General features: G+C 47.3%; 1 protein-coding gene across 1 annotated transcript; it reads right to left on the reverse strand.

Moving 5' to 3' along the window:
- Positions 1 to 4,252: 4,252 nt before the first annotated feature.
- On the reverse strand, positions 4,253 to 18,417 carry MPL (MPL proto-oncogene, thrombopoietin receptor). Its single transcript, XM_035020173.1, has 12 exons — positions 18,338 to 18,417; positions 18,056 to 18,188; positions 17,557 to 17,735; positions 16,720 to 17,018; positions 16,177 to 16,339; positions 15,790 to 15,916; positions 11,175 to 11,353; positions 10,868 to 11,010; positions 8,552 to 8,711; positions 8,301 to 8,397; positions 5,876 to 5,963; positions 4,253 to 5,669 (listed from the first exon to the last, which is right to left on the reverse strand). The coding sequence occupies exons 1-12, from the start codon at positions 18,414 to 18,416 to the stop codon at positions 5,277 to 5,279; spliced, it is 2,040 nt and encodes a 679-aa protein (XP_034876064.1). The 5' UTR covers position 18,417; the 3' UTR covers positions 4,253 to 5,276.
- Between the last annotated feature and the right edge of the window lie 913 nt (positions 18,418 to 19,330).

Below are 19,330 nucleotides of genomic sequence, written 5' to 3' on the forward strand. Positions count from 1 at the left end.
AAAAAAAAACCCAGAAAAAACAAATACAGAGAACAAACTGATGGTTGCCAGAGAGACAAGGTGGGTGGGACGATGGGTAAGATAGGTGAAGGGGATTAAGAAGTGCAAACTTCTAGTTATAAGATAGTCACAGAGGGCGCCTGGGTGGCTCAGTTGGTTAAGTGTCATGTCAGGGTCCTGGGATTGAGCCCTGCATCGGGCTCCCTGCTCAGCCGGGAGTCTGCTTCTCCCTCTTCCTCTGTCTCTGCCCCTACTCCCCACTCATGCTCGCGCGTGCGCGCGTGCTAAGTTAATACATAAAATCTTTTTTAAAAAATAAAAAAATAAAATAGTCACAGATGAAAAGCACACCATAGGGAATATAGTCAATAATATTGTAATAATGTATGGTGACAGATGGTGACTACACTTATCATGGTGAACATTGAGTAATACATATAATTGTTGAATCACTATGTTGTATACCTGAAACTAAAATAACACTATACTTCAAAAATACATATTTAAAACATTTTTTAAAAACTGCACGTGGATTGTATTGGTGATATAGAAATGCAGATCTTGGTGGAGTGACCTAAAGCACTTGAGGCGTTCAGAAAAGGGAAAGGCGGCAGGTGGGCAGGGGTGGGGAAGGAGTTGAGAAGCTTAGGCACAGAAAGAAGGCCAGAGCTAGTTAGCTTGGTGCCTGTAGGAATGCTGTGAGGAAGGAAGTAGCACGTGTGGTTTTTTTTTTTTTTTTTTTTTTTAAGATTTTATTTATTTGACAGAGAGAGAGAGCAAGAGCACAAGCAGGGGGAGCGGCAGGCTGAGCAGGCAAGGGAGAAGCAGGCTCCCTGCTAAGAGCCTGAGGTAGGGCTCCATCCCAGGACCCTGGGATCATGACCCGAGCCGAAGGCAGACGTTTAATCGTCTGAGCGACCCAAGTGCCCCACGTGTGTTTGTTCTTAAAAATTGTTTTGTTGTTGTTTTACAAACAGGGAAAATGAGGCTGGAAAAGGGATGAATTCCTTAAGGTCAAGAAAAAAGATCAGGACTCAGACCTGCCTGTCTGGAGATAAGATTGGACTCCCTTTGGAGAGACATTGTGACTTATCTCCATGGGGCTTTAGAGGCGTCAGGAATTTTGTAGATCCACTAGTCTAATCTGTGTGTGGTGCATCCTCCCCATCCTGGCAACATACCCATATTTTACAGATGAAAAAGCCAAGGCCCAGGGAAGGGATTTGCCAGAGACCACACAGTTGGTGGGAAGCCAGGTCTGACTCCCATTCAATCCAGTGCTCTAATAAGGACTTGAATGAATTGTGTGAATATGCTCAGAGGTGAAGCAGCAATAATAAAGATAATAACCATTTATTGGCCATCTACTAACTACTGTGTTTAAACAGTTTACATACATTATTGACTTTAATCCTTAATCCCAGAAGATACTCCATTCCCTTTTTATAGAAAAAGAAACTGGGTCAGAAAAAGGTTAGAAGCTTGCCTGAAGGCATACAGCCAAATAAATAGCGGAGCCAAACTATCTGGCTTATACCTGCACATGTAACCATATGCTATACTGTCCCAGAGAGAGGCTGGAAAAATCATGTTTTCAATCATTACCTTAGATCAACTCTGATGATGACAGAGAAAAATCTAGGGCTCTTAGCCCAAACTTAATGTTGTTATTATTTTTGATTTTTAAGTATTCATGTGTGTTTTTTTTTTTTAAATTTCCAATTACCTGGGTGACCTGGAGTTAGCAACAGGGGGACCCTGAACCTCAGAGAACATAGAAGAGGTTTTTTAGAGTCAGGCTGGTCAAGGCCTTAAATGTTAAGCTAAGGAGTTTGGACTTTATCAGCTAGGTATCGTGGAATCAGTGAGTTTCTGTGTAGAGAGGAACCAAGCAAAACATGTCTGAACACAGGACATGGCCAGTAAGCTTCTGGAGTAAGGGTAACTGTAGAGGAAAAGAAGGATAGAGTATAAATATGGGGACAACCTCAGGGAATTCATAGATTTTAAAATAAAGAAATGAAAGAAGCCAGTGGAGATTATCCTGACATGGACCTTGAAGAGGGAGGACTTCTAAGATATGCAAAATGGTCAAGAAGACTGATGACAGAAAAGGTCAGATTTGGCCACTGACAAATAAATCATCAGTGACCTTGGAGAGAGCTGGATCAGAAGAGTGCGTGCTTGGGGAAGGGACTGTAGAAAAGAAGGCTGGGGATGGGAAGAGTGTAGAGGCAGCAAGCATGGGATACTTGCGTGAGAAATTTGGGATTGGGAAAAGGGCAGTGCATGGGAACTTGAGGGAACCAATACCAAGAGGCTGATGCATGTTTGAAGGTGAAGGCAAAAGAGCCACGGGAAATGAAAGAAGCCGGGAAAAGGCCAGCTGAGAGAACAAGGTGCTTGGATTACCTTACCCAGGAAGAAATGGGATAGAAAACACAGGGAGCTTTCCAGTCTAGGAAAGAAAGATCACTTCCTCTTACACTGGAGGGAAGGAGAACAAGGCTTTAGAGAAGGATAATTAGAGGCCAAGGAGCTGGTTAGATGGAAAAACTCACACCTGAAGGATTTGAGTCTAGGAAAGCAAAGGACATGGAAAGAATAAAATATAGGTGACATCTAGGCGGTGGAACAGCCCAGTTGGGATGATAATAAAAATAGTTCAATAAACATTGAGTATTTACTATGTGCTTGGCATTATGTTAACACTTTAATCCTAACGTAGGAAAACACTAGACAAAGAAGAGACCAAGTTCTGAAGAGTGAGGCTAAAGATTTAGGGGTATGGAGTGGGATAAATAGGAAAATCAATCTGGTGGCAGCATACAGGCTGAGTTTAAGGAGAGATACTGGAGGCAAAGATATTAGTTAGAAGGCTGTAGCAATAGCTCAGTGAAGATGGAGGAGATGGACCCTAGGAAGTCAATGTAGTCAGGACATGATGGCTGAGTGGGTGTAAAAGTGAGAAGTTTGGTGGCTTGGATCTCAATCCTAGCCTTGAGGCCCTAGGATTAGAGTCAGAGCCTTGACCATGGCTAGGGGAAGGAATTATGGAAAATGAGTATAGTGGATGTCATCCATTTGTCCCACTCAGACCTACTCTTCCGTCCGTCTCTACCATGCCCTGTGCCTTGTGAAGCTGATTTGTATGGCCTATACAATGGATTCCCTTGGGCTTTGGCTTCTGTTTGGGTTCCATAAATGGGAAGATACTATGGATTAAATTTTCTCCTCCCCCTAAACTCATATGTTGAATTCCTAAGCCCCAAATACTCCAGAGTGGAACCTTATTTGGAAATAAGATCACTGCTGATGTAATTAGTGAAGATGAGGTCATTTGGGTGAGGTCATTTGGGTTATTCAATCCAGTGAAACTGGTGTCCTCATAAAATGGGGAAGCTTGAACACAGATACATGAAGAGAATGCCATGTGAAGATAAAGGCAGAGATGGGGGTGATGCTTCTACAAGCCAAGAAACACCAAGATTGTCAGGGAACCACTAGAAGCTAGCATCTCGAGAGGCATGAACAGACACTTCCTCTTCCTGGTTAGGAACCAACCCTAATGATGCTTTGAACTTCTAGCCTCCAGTACTGTGAGACAGTACATTTCTGTTGTTTAAACCACCAACTTTGTGGTCCTTTATTACGGCAGTGCTGGCAAACTAATACAGAGGAGAATAGAGGGTGGAGGGAGAGTGAGCCTGAGCCTGACTCCCTCCGTGCCATGTCCTCACAGATTGGCTCTCTACCAAAGGTCACTCTAGGCAGCCCTCTCTTAGAGTGACTCTCCAGATCTAGTAAACACAATCCCCCCTTACCCCTTGATGTGCCTAGGGGTCGTACCAGCTCCCAGCTATTTTTAGCCCTGGGATACTGCACTCTTCCTTGATGGTTTTCCTAAATCCTGCCTATCTTTATAAATATGCCCTTTATTTAAATCTCATCAAGATGCCCAGTTTGAGTGTGCCATTTATTTCTGCCAAGACCCTGATTAATACAGTGGGTATGTCTGGAGCAAATAAAAACTACCATTTATTTGCAAATTTGAACGAGTCAGGAGAATCCATAACCAGAATGGCCTAAGCACATTTTTAAAAAGATTTTATTTACTTATCTGAGAGAGAGAGCGAGAGAGCGAGTGCACACACAAGTGGGGGAGGGCAGAGGGAGAAGGAGAAACCAACTCCTTGCCGAGCAGGGAGCCCAGTGTGGGGGCTCAGTGCGGGGCTCCATCCCAGGACCCTGAGATCAGGACCCTGAGATTGGAACCTGAGCCAAAGGCAGATACTTAACTGACTGAGCCACCCAGGCGCCCCTGGCCTAAGCACGTTTACTGCTGCAAATGAATGGCCTAGAGGATGAGGGCGCTTGGCATGGGGTTAAGGTGGCATTGTCTGGAAAGAGTTCCTTCATTTAGAAAACATTTATTGAAGGTCAACTATCATGCACCAAGCACTGCTCTAGGTGCTGGGGGGCAAAGACAAATAAATCATGGCGGAGACAGACACATAAATGGTTACTTGCATAAAGCAGCACAGGTACGGTAGAAGTCAGGGTTGGAGATAAGAACTTTGCAATCGTCAGCTTACAGGAAAGGCAATGGACTCTTGAGGAACTACAATAATTAAGGGGTGGGAGAGATGCCAGGATAAGAGAACAGGAAGGAATAATTATAATTCAGATATAAACATACATCCTAGGCATTGTGCTCTACTTACACTAGGTCACTTATCCTCTTCACAACTCTGTGGGGTTCTGGCATTATCCCTGTTTTATAGATGAGAAAATCAAGGCACAAAGACTTTAAGTTATGTGCCCAAGGTCACACAGCTAGCAAGTGGGTAAGAGAGGAATTGAACCCAGCTTTGACTGTTGAGTTTATGCTTTTAACTACTCGTATACTCAGAGCCAGGAGAGATGGTGGGATACTATGGAAGCCAAGGTAGGAGAGAATTTAAAGGAGAAATGAGTACTCCCCATGACAGATGCTACGGAGAGATCAAATAAATTGAGGATTGACAAGATCCTACTGGACCTTGCAATCACAAGGTTTGACGTGAACTCTGCCTGAGTAGTTTCCTTAGCAAAGTGGGGGAACGAACTGAAGTCGTCTGAAGAGCAAATGGGAAGTGGGGATGCGGAGACATCTTTTCAAGGAGTCGAGCATTAGGGAGGAGAGAGAAAGCAGGTGAGTGAGAGGAGCTTAGTCAAATGAACCTGGAGTGAGGAGGGGGGTCCTGGCTTTAGGTCTGCAGCAGTACCAAACATTGTCAGTGTCGGGGAGCCCAACTATGAGGACAGACAGAGGGGGATGGCCGTAAGGTCTGAGATGTTTGTGCTGTGGGGTTGGGGGTAGGGAGGTTGGGAAAAGAGGTCGGGCGGGTTTGGATCTGTCCGGGGTATGGGGAGAGAGGGGCCTGCCAGCCGCTCAGAGGTAAGTAGGAATGGTTGGCGATGTGGGTAGTGCAGTAGGACCCCGACTCAGCCATGTGGGGGCACACACACAGGGGCACGGTCCCCGGGCAAGAAGGGGGCAATCCTCGGTAGTCCATCTGGGTCTGGGAGGAACACAGGGCCACGGAGATCTTCTCTGAGGACCTGGGTAGAATTTCAAGGGGGCTGGGTTCCACTTCCTCAAAGGCATCTGAGATTGCAGCCTTGGGCTGGGACAGTTGGGGGGAAAGAAGTCTGGATTAGAGCTGGTGCAGTGGGGAGGAGGACCTGGACTGTGCAGGAAGGAGGGTTAGCTGGGCATAGGGCTCAGGGATGGTATGCTGGTGGGCAAGGGCCTTGGAAAAGTGTGCACTGGGGCAAGGATCCAACTCCAGGCAGGGCTGGTGCTGGGGAGTGGAGAAGGGGATGTACTCACCGGACTCAGCGATGCCGTATCCCTAAGGTACTGGCCTAGGACCCGGTGCAGGTCTGGAAGTGAGGGCCACAGGGCATGCTTCAGGCTCCTTGGGGAGAAGGAAGAGGAGACTGAGTCACAGGAGTGAATTGGGATGGAGGAGGAGACTACTGAGGTGGTGGGGGGTTGAGGCTGAGGTTAGGGAGTAAGGCTTAGAGAAGTAAAAGTGTAGTCAAGACAATAAGATAAGGTAGAGGGGCATAGGTGAAAAGGAGGGAAAGGGGAGTCAGGGGAGGGGAGGTTCAAAAAAGGGGTTTGAGTATCCTCAAATATCCCTGCTTCAGACATCCTTGCTGCACTTGCTCTTCTCTGTGCCTCTTGATTTGTTCCCTTATTTCATTTAGGTCTCTGCTCAAATGTCATCCTGAGAGAGAAGCCTTCCCTGACTGCCATGTCTAAAACAGTACCACCTCCCTTCCCCGTTCCTGTTTCCTGCTCTGCTTTCTTTTTCTTTCTTTCTTTTTTTTTTTTTAAAGATTTTATTTATTTATTTGAGACAGAGAGAATGAGAGAGAGAGAGAGCACATGAGAGGGGGGAGAGTCAGAGGGAGAAGCAGGCACCCTGCCGAGCAGGGAGCCCGATGTGGGACTCGATCCAGGGACTCCAGGATCATGACCTGAGCTGAAGGCAGTTGCTTAACCAACTGAGCCACCCAGGCGCCCTGCTTTATTTTTCTTTACAGCACTTGACTTATTGTATATGCATTATATTATCACACATATTTGTGTTTGTCTGTCTCACTCCACTAGAATATAAATTCCATGAGAACAAAGAGTTTGCCTGTTTGCTCAGTCCTCTATCTCCAGGGGATAGAACACTGTCTGGCTCATAGTAGGTCCTCAAGAAATTAGTTCAAAGGGTGAATGAAGAGAACCAGAGCGGCTTATTACTAAGTTACTGGGGAAGGTGGTCTCTCTGGGAAGAGTATGGATTAAGGTAAGTTGGGGCAACCTGTAATTCTTTAGGTTTGTATTTCCACATGGAAAGACTTGAGTTGAACAACATTTCAGGCTTCTTTTGTGACCTCACTCATATCTCTCCAGGGGAGGAGTGATTTATCTGGCAAATTGGGGACAAGGAACTGAGTATGCCTGGTTCAGTAGCATCACCTTCCTCTTCTCCCCCAGCTTTTTTGTTGGCTCTGACTACCTGCATAGAGGCTACAATCCGGTCTGCTCATACAGATGAGTGAATTAAAAATTGAAAGAAAGACATGTTCAAGGAGAGATGGGAGCATAAAGGAGGGACGTCTAACCTAGTCTAGGGTCACCAAGAGAGGCTCCCTGGAGGAGTTGCCTTCTGAGATGAGTCTTCAAGAACCAGGAGATGTTACCAACTGAAGGACTGAGGGGGTATGGATTCTATCCTCGTGTTTGTTTGTTTTGTTTTACTTTTCTATCCTCGTGTTTATAACTTCCAATGACATTTCTCTTCAGCCTTAGTCTTCCCACATAAACAAGTCATTAGTAACATTTATTTAAGGGTGTGCTATTTGGCAGGCACTGTGCTGAGGATTTAAAGATGACCAAGTAAGGTATAGGGAAGGCATATAAAGAAGTAAATACTGTAAAATGCTACTGATACCGTGACAGAAGTCGGTGCTGGGGCACAAAGAGAGTAGCCAATAGGGGAGGGTTTAGGAAAGGTTTCTAGGAGGTGGTGGAGAAAGTTATTTAAAGATAAAGGGGTATTAGTCATCCAGGGAGGATATCCCCGGCAGAGAGGACATCATATGAAAGGCACTGAGAAATAAAACCACTGGACCTTGTGGAGGAAATCACTAACAGTTTGGCAAGGCTGATGCACAGGGTGGGAGGGGGTGGGAAGGCGAGCCCTGGGCCAGATTTTATAGAGCCTTGCTTGTCATTCCAGAGTCTGGACTCTCTCCTGGGAGCTAGTAATGAGACTTCAGGAGGGGAGTGACAAGTTCATGTGTGCGTTTTAGAAAGATTATTTGGGCGGCTGTGTGAGGCTAGACTGGAGTGAGAAGAGGCTCTGTTTCCGCGAGCCCGGTAGTATTTGTAGGGCTCAAAAAGGGGACCATTGTTTGAGCAAGGTTTCGGGGGTGGAATGAGCAGACCAGGCCAGACTGGATAAAAGGGAGGGAGGCGCCTAGTGTTCTGGTTCGGGTGATGGGTGGACAGCAGCCCTGCTGCTGAGATGAGGAGCCAGGAGGTGCGGTTGTTTGGGGGTCCGGTAGAGCGGGCATGTTAGAGTGTACGGAAGCGGTGCGACTCCCAGGGGAGACTTGCAGGACGTGGCTGAAGCCAAAGGTGTGGACTTGCGGTCCTCGGTCCTCGGGAGAGCGGGTGTCATTGGGTAACCCTGGGATGCTTGTTCAGAGGCCTCCGGCCCCACCCGTCTCCTGAGTGACCGGGGCGGTACCTGTAGTGCGCAGGAAACTGCCACCTCAGCAGCAGCAGGCCCAGGAGGGCACTGAGGCCCAGCACCACGAGCAGAGCGGTCACCAAGGAGATCCAGGCTGAGGGACAAAACCAGTCAGACCTCTGCTGCCCTTGGCCGGAGCCCCGCCCCCAGGCCCGCCAGACCCCGCCCCTCACCGCCCGCCCCTCGCGGCGCCGGCGCCCCTCCACTCGCGCAGCCGCAGAGCGCCTTGGCCCCCGCCGGGCCCTCACCGATCTCGGAGGTGGTCTCCACGCGCACGGGGTCGGACCAGGCGCTCCAGGGGCCTTGGTAGGTGGGGCCGTGGAGCCTGGCGCGCAGCTGTAAGCGGTAGCGCGAGCGCGGGCGCAGCTCCAAGGTCTCTCCCTGGGCCCCGAGAGGCGGCTCCAGCACCTGCGCAGAGGGGGAGCGAGCGGGTGGGCGGGCTCCGGGCGGCGGCGCCCCGCCGTCGGGGCCTCGACAGCCTGGCATCCTTTTGGCCAAAGGCCTACCGCTTTGAATCTTCGGGGTACCCCCCCTCAAAGAGCCTCCCTGACAGAATACATGCATCCCGGCGACAACTTGCAAGGTGGAGCACCCCGACAGAGAGGCATGCCCAACCTTAGGGAAACACGCCCCGACACACACACGCTGGCACACAGACCTCATGTGCACAGAGAACTAACTACTCATCCTGACACAAATGCAAACACACACTGACCAGGTCACGCGGACATCCCGCCAGAAGTGCTCCTCAGGATCCAGGTCAGGCGACGGAAACCCCGGGCACATTCAGATACTCAGGGCCACATAGACTGTTCACAAGTAACATGCATCCAGGAGCGGATGCTAGGTGCTGAGGGTACAAGGACAGATTCCGAGCAGAGGGAACAAGCATCATGTGGACAAGCAGGGAGACTAGCTAGCCATCATGTAGCAAACATTTATGAACTACGGGTGATATGCCAAGCACTGGGGAAAGGATAATGAAACACGGTTTCTTGCGAGTCTAATGAGGAACACATGCAAACCAGTAAATGATTACAAGTATTAGTGCTATAATGATGATATAAGTAAGGCAGAATGGGCGCATGAGGAAGCATGCCATGCTGTCTGAGCTGCTTGGTTGGGGGTTACAGAGTAGTTCAGTGTGCTAAGAGCATGGAGCATGGATGGGCAGGCGAGGTGGTCAAAGATGAGCTAAGGCAGTGGTAGTAGGGATTTGAAGACCGTTAGTACAATAAACTCAGCTTCCGTGTTGATGAATGGAGGGAAGGGACAAGGGAGAAGGAAGAAGAGTCAAGGGTGATTCCAGGCTTGGATAACTGGTAAGTGGTAGAGCCACTGTCAGCAAACAGAGAAGTACGTTTGAGGACGAAATACCATATGGTTCCATTTTATTAGGTTCAACAACAGTCAAACCTTATCAATGGTAATGTCTGAACAGTGGTTATCTTGGGGTATGTGTGACTGTAAGGGGCATAAGGAGCTTCTGAGGTGTTAGAAATAACCTATATCTTGATTTGGGTAATGGTTAAATAGGTGAATACATGTACAAATTGATCAATTGTACATATTTTTTAAAGATTTTATTTATTTATTTGACAGAGAGAGACACAGCGAGAGAGGGAACACAAGCGGGGGGAGTGGGAGAGGAAGAAGCAGGCTTCCCACGAAGCAGGGAGCCCAATGTGGGGCTCGATCCCAGGACCCTGGGATCATGACCTGTGCCGAAGGCAGACGCTTAACAACTGAGCCACCCAGGCGCCCCATTGATCAACTGTATATTTAAGATCTATGTATTTTACTGAATGTAACATACCCTGATAAAAAGGTAAAATAATCTTGGGGAGGAGGATGAGTTTAGTTTTGGATATATTGGGTCTGAAATGCCCCAGGGGGCTTTTATGTGGAGCTGTCTGGGAAGAAGTTGTATATACATGTGGTTAATGAGAATAAAAGTAGAGAAAGTAATATTTAATGTATATTGAGTACCTTCTATCTGCCAGGCATTATGCTAGATATTTATATATATAATTTTTACCACAACTCTGGAAGATAGATAGTTGTATCTCCATTTGACAAAACTGAGACTTCCAAAGTTTAGGTAATTTACCTAGGGCATAGAAGTTCCTTTCCATATGGGTGTTGGAATGGTAAGATTGGGCAGGTTAATGCATAGTCATTAAACTATAAGCTCTTACCTAGGATGAGCGTGTATATTTATCGAGAAGAGAAAAGAGTCTAGAATGGGACTATAGGAAACACAACATATTAAGGAAGGGTGGAAAAGGAGGAGCCAGGAAAGAGGGAGAAGGTTCAGCCAGAGAAGTAGTATGAGAATCAGGAGACTGATATCCCAAAGGCAAAGGAAAGAGAAAATTTTAAATGGGAGTAGTCAACAGTGTCAAATGCCCAAGAAAGATTAAGATACCAGTTGAATCAGATCAACATAGATATACAAACCCAAACCCAGATACATGGATACCTTCACTCTTGATAACAGACCTGATGAATCTTAGGAATACCCTGTATAGTGAGATCTGTGGACATGTTTTCCTCGATCGTACCTTCCAGTCTTGATGGCCTTCTCCTGTGTATCGGAGCTGATAGCAGGTCTCTTGGGCTCCCCAGGATGATGGGTGTTGCCATTCCAATTCCAGCTGCCCACTGGAGACCTCCCTCCAGTGCAAGTTTGGAGTGGGGATGAGCACTACAGGGAGCCAGCAGGGACTGGCCTAAGCCCTTCTGTGCATGAGACATCATGCCACTAGGGCCATGGGTCAGAAGTGCCAGAGCTGGTGGTGATCCTGGGTGTGGGGTCAGGAGCGGTAGGGGCAGAAAGTACGTGGGAGGAGAAGGGAAGAAAGTTCTTACCAGCCTTGTGGATCCAGAAAGGGGAGCCCAGGTAGCTGTGAACAGCACCCTGGGCTGTGGTCACCTCCACAAGGATGTGAATAACACTGTCATTTCGTGACTTGAAGTGGCAGCGGGAGAACTGGGAGGGCTGTAATCCTGGATATTTCTCCTCTTCACACTTCTCCCAGATGGGGTCCCTAAGAATCATCCCCGTAGTCACTGAATCAGGCCTGCCTCTGAGACTAATTCTGATAATTCCTATCCCAAAGGGGATATGGCCTGTGGGGATTATAATCCAACTCCTCCCTTGGATGGGCTTCCAAGGCTTTCTCTCTGTCACTTCCTGCCATGATGTTTTGTTTTCTGAATCTGACTTTGGTGTCCAGCCTCTTCCTCTTAAGGAAAGAGCTAGATGATTCATGAACACAGCTTGGGCTCTACAGCTCAGGTCTTAACTTGGTCTGCAACTCTGGTACATGACTGATCTCTGCTCCCATTTCCTCATCTGCAAAATGGGTTAAAAATCCTTACCTCACAGGTAATCCTCACAGGATTGTTTCAAAGAGCCTTCATCTTTATGGTGGAAAGGTCCTCATGTTTTTAATCTCATACAGCAGGCCTGTTAGTCACCTCTCTGTGTTATTCTACTATTAGATGATTACAACAGCCTCCCAGCTGGCTTTTCTGCCTTCATTTTCACCACTCCCTTGTGGAGTTTGTCCTCCACATGGCTGCCAGAATTTGCTTCCAAAATTTTGATCTGATAATGCCCAGAAGAGATCACAAATCTGTCCATTTGTTTGAATCTTTCCCAAGGCCACATTCAATGAGCCACCTCTGTCTCCGGCCTGGATTAAGGCAAACTTCTAACTGGTGACTCTGCTTCCACCTTTACTTCATCATTTCACAGAGAATAATACCTTTTTTAAAGGAAAGTCACATCATGTCACTCTTCCACTTGAAATCCTTCAGTATCTCCCTATCCCCCCTTGAATGAAATCCAAACTCCATGCCAGGGCCCACAGGATATGGTTCAGTTCCTCCCTACCTGGCCATTCTCATCTCCTACAATTCTTACACCAGTCTGCCACCCTTCATTTACACGAGCCTTCTTGCTGCGCTACAAATACGTCCCACTCACTGCCTTTGCACTACACCTTGCCCTCGATTGCTCTGACTCTAGATCTCCATGTGACTCATTCTCTCTTTGCCATTTAGGCCTCCTGGTGAGGCCTTCTCTGACCACACAATCTAAATTAGCATCCATCCCCCATCCTCCCACTTAGTCTCTATCATATAACTTGTTCTTTGGTCTCTTTACTTCTTTGTCACCCTTCCTTTCCCCCCCCTCAACTAAAATGGAAACCCCAACAATGTGGAAACATTTCTCTTTTGTTTATCACTCTAGCCCCAATGCCTGGCACGTAATCACTCTCAATAATTGTTTATTGAACAAATGAATCATGTCTCCTTCCTGATTGTCATTCCTAAATGGCTAGTTCTTACTAAAATTATTTATTAATGTATTTATGTGTTTACTTCTTTATTCAACAAATAATTAACACGATGTGCCAGGCACTGTGCTAGGCACTATGAATACATAGAGGAATAATCAAGGAGCTCTCATTCCAGTGGGAGAGGCAGAAAAACAGACAGATGGTATTTTTCTGTGGTGTGGACTGGCTGGTTTGGGGGTTATCAAGGAGGATAATGTAACCCAGATGGGGAGGGTCAGAGAATACTTGCTGGGCAAGGCAGTGCTTAGACTGAGTCTTGGACTATAAATAGGACAGGCAAAGGGGACAAACAGGCATCCCAGGCACATGCTTGTGCACAGATAAGAGATATGGGGCTTTGGGGGAAATTCTAAGTGGTATAGAACTCTCTTAGCTTAGAGGGCCTGGTGATGAGTGGTAAATGGGAGAAGGCAGACTAAGATCATGGATGGTCTTATGGCCTCTCTGAGGAGCTTGAACTTAATCTTGTAGTAATCATGGAGACATGTAAGGATTTTAAACAGAAACTTGTCATAATTAGCATTGTACTTTGGGAAGATCACTGTAACTGCAATTTGTAGGAAAGAAATTTGTGAGGACAGACTAGAAGTGGAGAAATCCAATAGGACACTTTTATGGACGAAGGACCAGAAACAGGGTGGCGGCAAAGAAGGTGGAGAAAAAGAGATGGATTCAAGGGATACTGAAGAGGTAGAGATGATTAGACTGTTTCTGATTGGACCTGGAGGGTGGGGAAAAGGCAGAAGTCCATGGAAATCACCATGTCAGGCCTGGAAAATTGAGCTGATGGTAGGATGGGGGACAATAGGAGGAGGAGCAGGTTTTGGTAGAAGAAATGATGTCAGTTTTGCTTCCCTTTAAACCATTCATGGCACTTCTAGACTATGGAAATCTGTGCAGTTATTAAAAATAATCAGTTACATCTTTTTGTAATGGGCTCCAAGACACATTTTTAAGTAAAAAAAGTAAGTTGGCAAACTATATATATAATGTGATCCGATTCATATTGAAAATGAAATGTTGTGTATAGACACGTATAAGTCCATAGAAAAACTGGAAGAGAACATTAAAACTGTTAATGGTGGTTTTTTCATGATTCATTAATTTAGCGATTTTTTTACTGAGTAACTGCTAAGTTCCATGCACTGTGGTAGGTAAGAATACATCAGTGAGTAAAAGCAGACGTTGACTTTGCCCTTAGGGATCATGTATAGTCAAGATCAGCCCCTCTCAACTGGAGTTCTGAGACAGGATGATATTATCAGTCAAATAACCACATAAAGTATAAATGTAAAATTGTAACTGTGATAAGTACTTAAGAAGGAGAGGTAAATGGTACAGTAAGTATGTATAATAGTGCTATTGGACCTGATGAGGAAGATCAGGGGAGGTTTCCCTGAGGAGGTGACATTTGAGTTGAGATCTGCAGGATAAGTAGAAGTTAAGACAGGAGGGCTGGGTAGACAGCATGCACAAAGACCCAGAGGCAGGAGAGAATATGGCAGACAGAAGGGGACCAAAGAGTCATAGAGGGGAAAAGGCAGCATAGTGTTAGATGAAGCTGAAGGCATTCAGGGGCTGAGTCTGTTAGTACTCTATAAGGCCACAACAGGGTTTTTCTTCTTCTTCTTTTTTAATCCCAAGATCAGTAGGAAGCTATTGAAGATTTTAAAGCAGAGAGTGTTATGACAATGATTTGGAGGATTTAAGAGGTGATCGGTTAATAAGTCTCCTCAGTAGCCCAAGTGAGACATCATGATGGCTCATACCAGGGGAATGGCAGTGATGAAAAAATGTGGACAGATTCTAGAGATATTTAATAGGTAAAGTCAACAAGACTTGGTAACTTTCTTACACCATACATAAAAATAAATTCAAAATGTTTGAAAGACCTAAATGTGAGACAGGAAACCATCAAAATCCTAGAGGAGAACACAGGCAGCAACCTCTTTGACCTAGGCTGCAGCAACTTCTTACTAGACGCATCGCTGGAGGCAAGGGAAACAAAAGCAAAAACAAACTATTGAGACTTCATCAAGATAAAGAGCTTCTGCACAGCAAAGGAAACAGTCAACAAAACTAAAAGGCAACCTTCAGAATGGGAGAAGATATTTGCAAATGTCTTATCAGATAAAGGGTTAGTATCCAAAATCTACAAAGAACTGATCAAACTCAACACCCCAAAAACAAATAAGCCAGTCAAGAAATGGGCAGAAGACATGAACAGACACTTCTCCAAAGAAGACATACAAATGGCTAACAGGCACATGAAAAGATGCTCAACATCACTCATCATCAGGGAAATACAAATCAAACCACAATGAGATACCGCCTTACACCTGTCAGAATTAACAACACAAGAAACAACAGGTGTTGGTGAAGATGCAGAGAAAGGGGAACCCTCTTGCACTGTTGGTGGGAATGCAAACTGGTGCAGCCACTCTGAAAAACAGTATGGAGGTTCCTCAAAAAGTTAAAAATAGAACTACCCTACAACCCAGCAATTGCACTAGTAGGTATTTGCCCAAAGGATGCAAAAATACAGATTCGAAGGGGTACATGCACCCCAATGTTCATAGCAGCAGCAGCATCAACAATAGCCAAACTATGGAAGGAGCCTAAATGTCCATTGACTGATGAATGGATAAAGAAGATGTGGTGTGTATGTGTGTATATGCCATATATATATATGTGGAGTATTACTCAGCCACCAAAAAGAATGGAATCTTGCCATTTGCAACAATGGAGCTACAGTATATTATGCTAAGCAAAATAAGTCAAAGACAAATACCATATGGTTTCACTCATATGTGGAATTTAAGAAACAAAACAGATGAACATATGGGAAGGAAAAAAAAGAGAGAGGGAAGCAAACCTTAAGAGACTCTTAATGATAGAGAACAAACTGAGGATTGATAGAGGGAGGTGGGCGGGGGATGGGCTAGATGGGTGATGAGGATTATGATGAGAGCATCTTACGGGGATGAGAGCATGGAGGCCAGTTGGTTTGGGGACAAGGGAGGGAAGTGAAGAGGATCAAGAACAATCTCTCCCTTTCTGCATTGATCATGCCTCTCTCCCATGACATCAAGCTCAATCAGCAGTTCAGCTCTCACCTGTCTCTGGGGCAGCACCGTGCCCTGCTGTGGTAGAAGAAGCCTTGGGAGCTAGCATGGTCCTGTTGCTGCCACTGACAGGTAACATTCTTCAGGTTCAAGGTAAAGCACTGCAGTCCAATTTCCACTGAATTAACAGAAGAAAGTCCCATCAGGGCCAACACATTCCCACTCTATAGGGTATCCAGATTATCTTTACACACATAACTTGGAATATTTACCCCCATTCTTTGTTCTCTCCCTGAATATAGTTCACTCTGTCTGTCCAGTGGCAAGTCTGAGGTTATCAGGAAGGACCATGGTTCTCAGAGCTGCCATATCCAGTCCAGACCTCTCTAGAGATCTTTTCTATCTCCTCCCCATCTTCCCACTCTTTTGTTGACTCACCTGCATCTCCAGGCAGGTCCACAGTTGCAGGGAGGGACCAGGATCCCCAGGAGCCAAGGAGGGAGACCCCATCGGGTTGGCTGCGCAGCTGGAGCCAATAGGATTTACCAGGCTGGAGCCCTGAGATGAGGCAGCTTCCACTCCTCACTGTTAGAGATGAAGCCTTGGGAGAAGAATCCCAGCCTCAGAATCTAGGTCTGCCTCAACCAAGACAGCCTCCATCTCTTATATTTGAAGATGGAACTGAAACGCCCATTTCCTCACTGGATAGATATGCATACAGACTAGGGGCCAGGTCAGTGGGTTTCGGGTGGTATTCAGAGCTTTTTAGGGAGATCCCTACTAATTCAAAGGCCTGAAATGCTCAATTTTGTTGGTGTGAATGACCCAAAGTGGGAGATTCCTAAATAGACATGGCTCCCAAGCCCATACTAACTTCCCAAGGACCAACCCAGTCCGGAATCCCCAAAGTATGGCCTATCCTTTCTTGGGGCAAAATTTGGGGTAGGAGATAGGAGGTGGGGCAGAAGAAAGCCAGGATACTTCTCTAGTTGGGGAAGTCTGCTCTGGTCCATCCTGTTGGGGCATCATGGGCTGAGCACATGGAGGCTGGTGCAGAGCTGGGACTGGGTTTAGTCTCTGCAGAACTGGACAGCAGGTTTCTGTGGGCAGCAGCTGCATGACTGTGGGACCAATGGAGTTGCTGGGATCCTTGGGGCCGTAGCGAAGTTCGTGCCTCAGGAAATCACTGATTTCGGGAGCTGGGGTCTCCCAGCTGATCTGCAGTTCCCCTGGCTGGCTCCCACCTGAAGCCTTAATGATATCTGGGGGAGCTGGTAAGCCTGGGGGCAAGACAGGGTACACAGAACTCTCTGAGTGCCACAGTCTATGGCTCAACCCATGGACTGTACAGAGGGGAGCTGGAAGCTGGGTTGGGGGCAGCCCCTGGATTCTAGAAGATCACGGGCCATTGCTTTCTTGGAGGCCAGGGCAAGGAGGCTCCTTATCCTGTTCTCCTTTCCTCATTAGAACAGTGACCTCACTGTGGCTTTGTTAGACTCAGTGCTCCCAAGAACAGGGATCTCTTCCTCTCTATAGCCTTTCGCCTAGCACAGTGCCTGGCACATGGTAGGTATTCTGTAACTGTGGAATGAGTCAATGAATAGGTTCATGATGGGGCGAGGGCACAGGTTGTCTCTGGTGTGAAATGAAATCTAGCTCTGGATGTGAAGAATGATAAGGGGGTCTTGAGGTGCCTCTGGCGGTCTGGTCATGAAGGGCATCCACGTTGGCCTAAAAGAGCACAGACCAGTCTGATCCCAGGAGCTGGACTGAGGGCAGCAAAGAGGGGGGCCAGGGTGACAGGAGGATGGCCCTTACCCACACTATCCACAAAGAGCACCCGCTGGGTCAGAGTCTGATTCAGAAACATGTTCTTCACCCAGAGGTGCAGTGGAAAGAAGAGGCGAACTTCATCCTGGGCTGGAAACTGACACACATATCGGGTCCCAAAGGGGGGCACGCTCTTGTAACTCAGGGGGCAGGCACGGGGCTTCTCCCTGTGGGCGTAGGAGAAGCCTGTTCCACCTACATGGCCACCAGGACAGGCCCTGAGGACCCAGGTCTGGGCCCAAGCCCAACTTCTATTTCCATTCCTGCCATTTTTCTACTCAGTGCCTGGGACAGGTGGGGTTAGGGGTTATGTATGGGCTGGTGCTGGGGATATCCAAAGCACATCTGTTCATTAAGTGGCTACTGAGGGCATGCACTTGGAGTAGTCCTCTGATAGGGCCCAAAGGCAGGGAAGCTCCAGGAGCTGGGTTCAGCTGAGGTAAGGACAGGACAGATACAGGGGAGCGTGGCACAGCCCAGCACATACCCTGGGTACGCATACAGCAGCTGGTATGTTCCATTGGGCGCTGCTTCTTCCTCATCCCAGAAGCAAGTGAGGTCCTCAAATGTTCGAGAGAAACAGTTCAGGGGCTCTGAATCCAAGGCCAGAAAGGAGGCATCTGAGGAACAGTTGGTGAGTTGAGCTCTGGGTACTCGCAGGCATGTTTATGGACAAGAGTAAGGGGCTGGTGGGAGCCTCCTACCTTGCACCCCTCCCAGGGCTCCCTCTTCCTGGGTATAGGTGATCTCCACCCTCCATACACCTCACCTTGGCTGGTGACTTGTGCCAGGTTTTGGGGGGCCAGGAGGAGGCAGGAGGTGACCACCAAGAGGGCCCACGAGGGCATCTTCTCCGGCACTGTGTGCCTGGCTTAGCCCATCCTCCCCTCAGGAAGCCGGGCCCCAATCCCCTCCCAGGCCAGCCCCTCAGGTTCCTGTCAGATACAGCCCCACGTCCTGTCCCTGCCCCTGTGGGGCCCATCCAGACCACACTGGGGCCAGGGGCCAGGGGAGGGGGAGTGGGAGTGGGCAGGAGAGTAAGAGGAATTTGAAAGGGAAGATATAGGCCTTTTGGTGGGAGGCAGATGGGGGTTACATTTTTGACCGTGAACCAGAAGGAGACTGAGCCTATGTGTGTGATGATGTCAACTCTTATAGAAGGGTGTATTATCAACAAGAATAGCAACATTTACTGAGCACTTACTAAGGACTTTGTATCTATTGACTCAGCTCATCCTCACAATAGTATTATTTCCACTATGGAGATGAGGAAACTGAGACGCAGAGAAGTTAAAAGATTTGCCTAAGATCACAGACCTACTGAGAAATAAAGCTCAGGAGGTCAAGCTTCAGAGCCCAAGGGCTGAACAGCTATGCCATGCTACTGGAAGGCATAATCCATTGAGAAATGACTGCTTCACAACCATAACAAAATGGTGGCCATTTCCACTTAAATGGGTTCTGTACCTTTGTGCCCAAACACATTGTCCCTGGAATTGGATGTGCACCCTCCCTGGTGGGGAGCCTCCAGAGCTGCCTCTTGTCCATTGCTACTCAAAGTGTGGCCTGGAGACCAGCAGCAACAGCATCACCTGGGTGCTTGTTAGAAATGCAGAATCTGGGGCGCCTGGGTGGCTCAGTCGTTAAGCGTCTGCCTTTGGCTCAGGTCATAATCCCAGGGTCCTGAGATCGAGCCCCGCATTGGGCTCTCTGTTGAGAGAGGAGCCTGCTTCTCTCTCTCCCCCTCACTCTGCCTGCTTGT

The sequence above is a fragment of the Mirounga leonina genome, unplaced genomic scaffold, assembly GCF_011800145.1.
Source record: "Mirounga leonina isolate KUSES-001 unplaced genomic scaffold, KU_Mleo_1.0 Mir_173, whole genome shotgun sequence".
Classification (NCBI taxonomy): Eukaryota; Metazoa; Chordata; class Mammalia; order Carnivora; family Phocidae; genus Mirounga; species Mirounga leonina.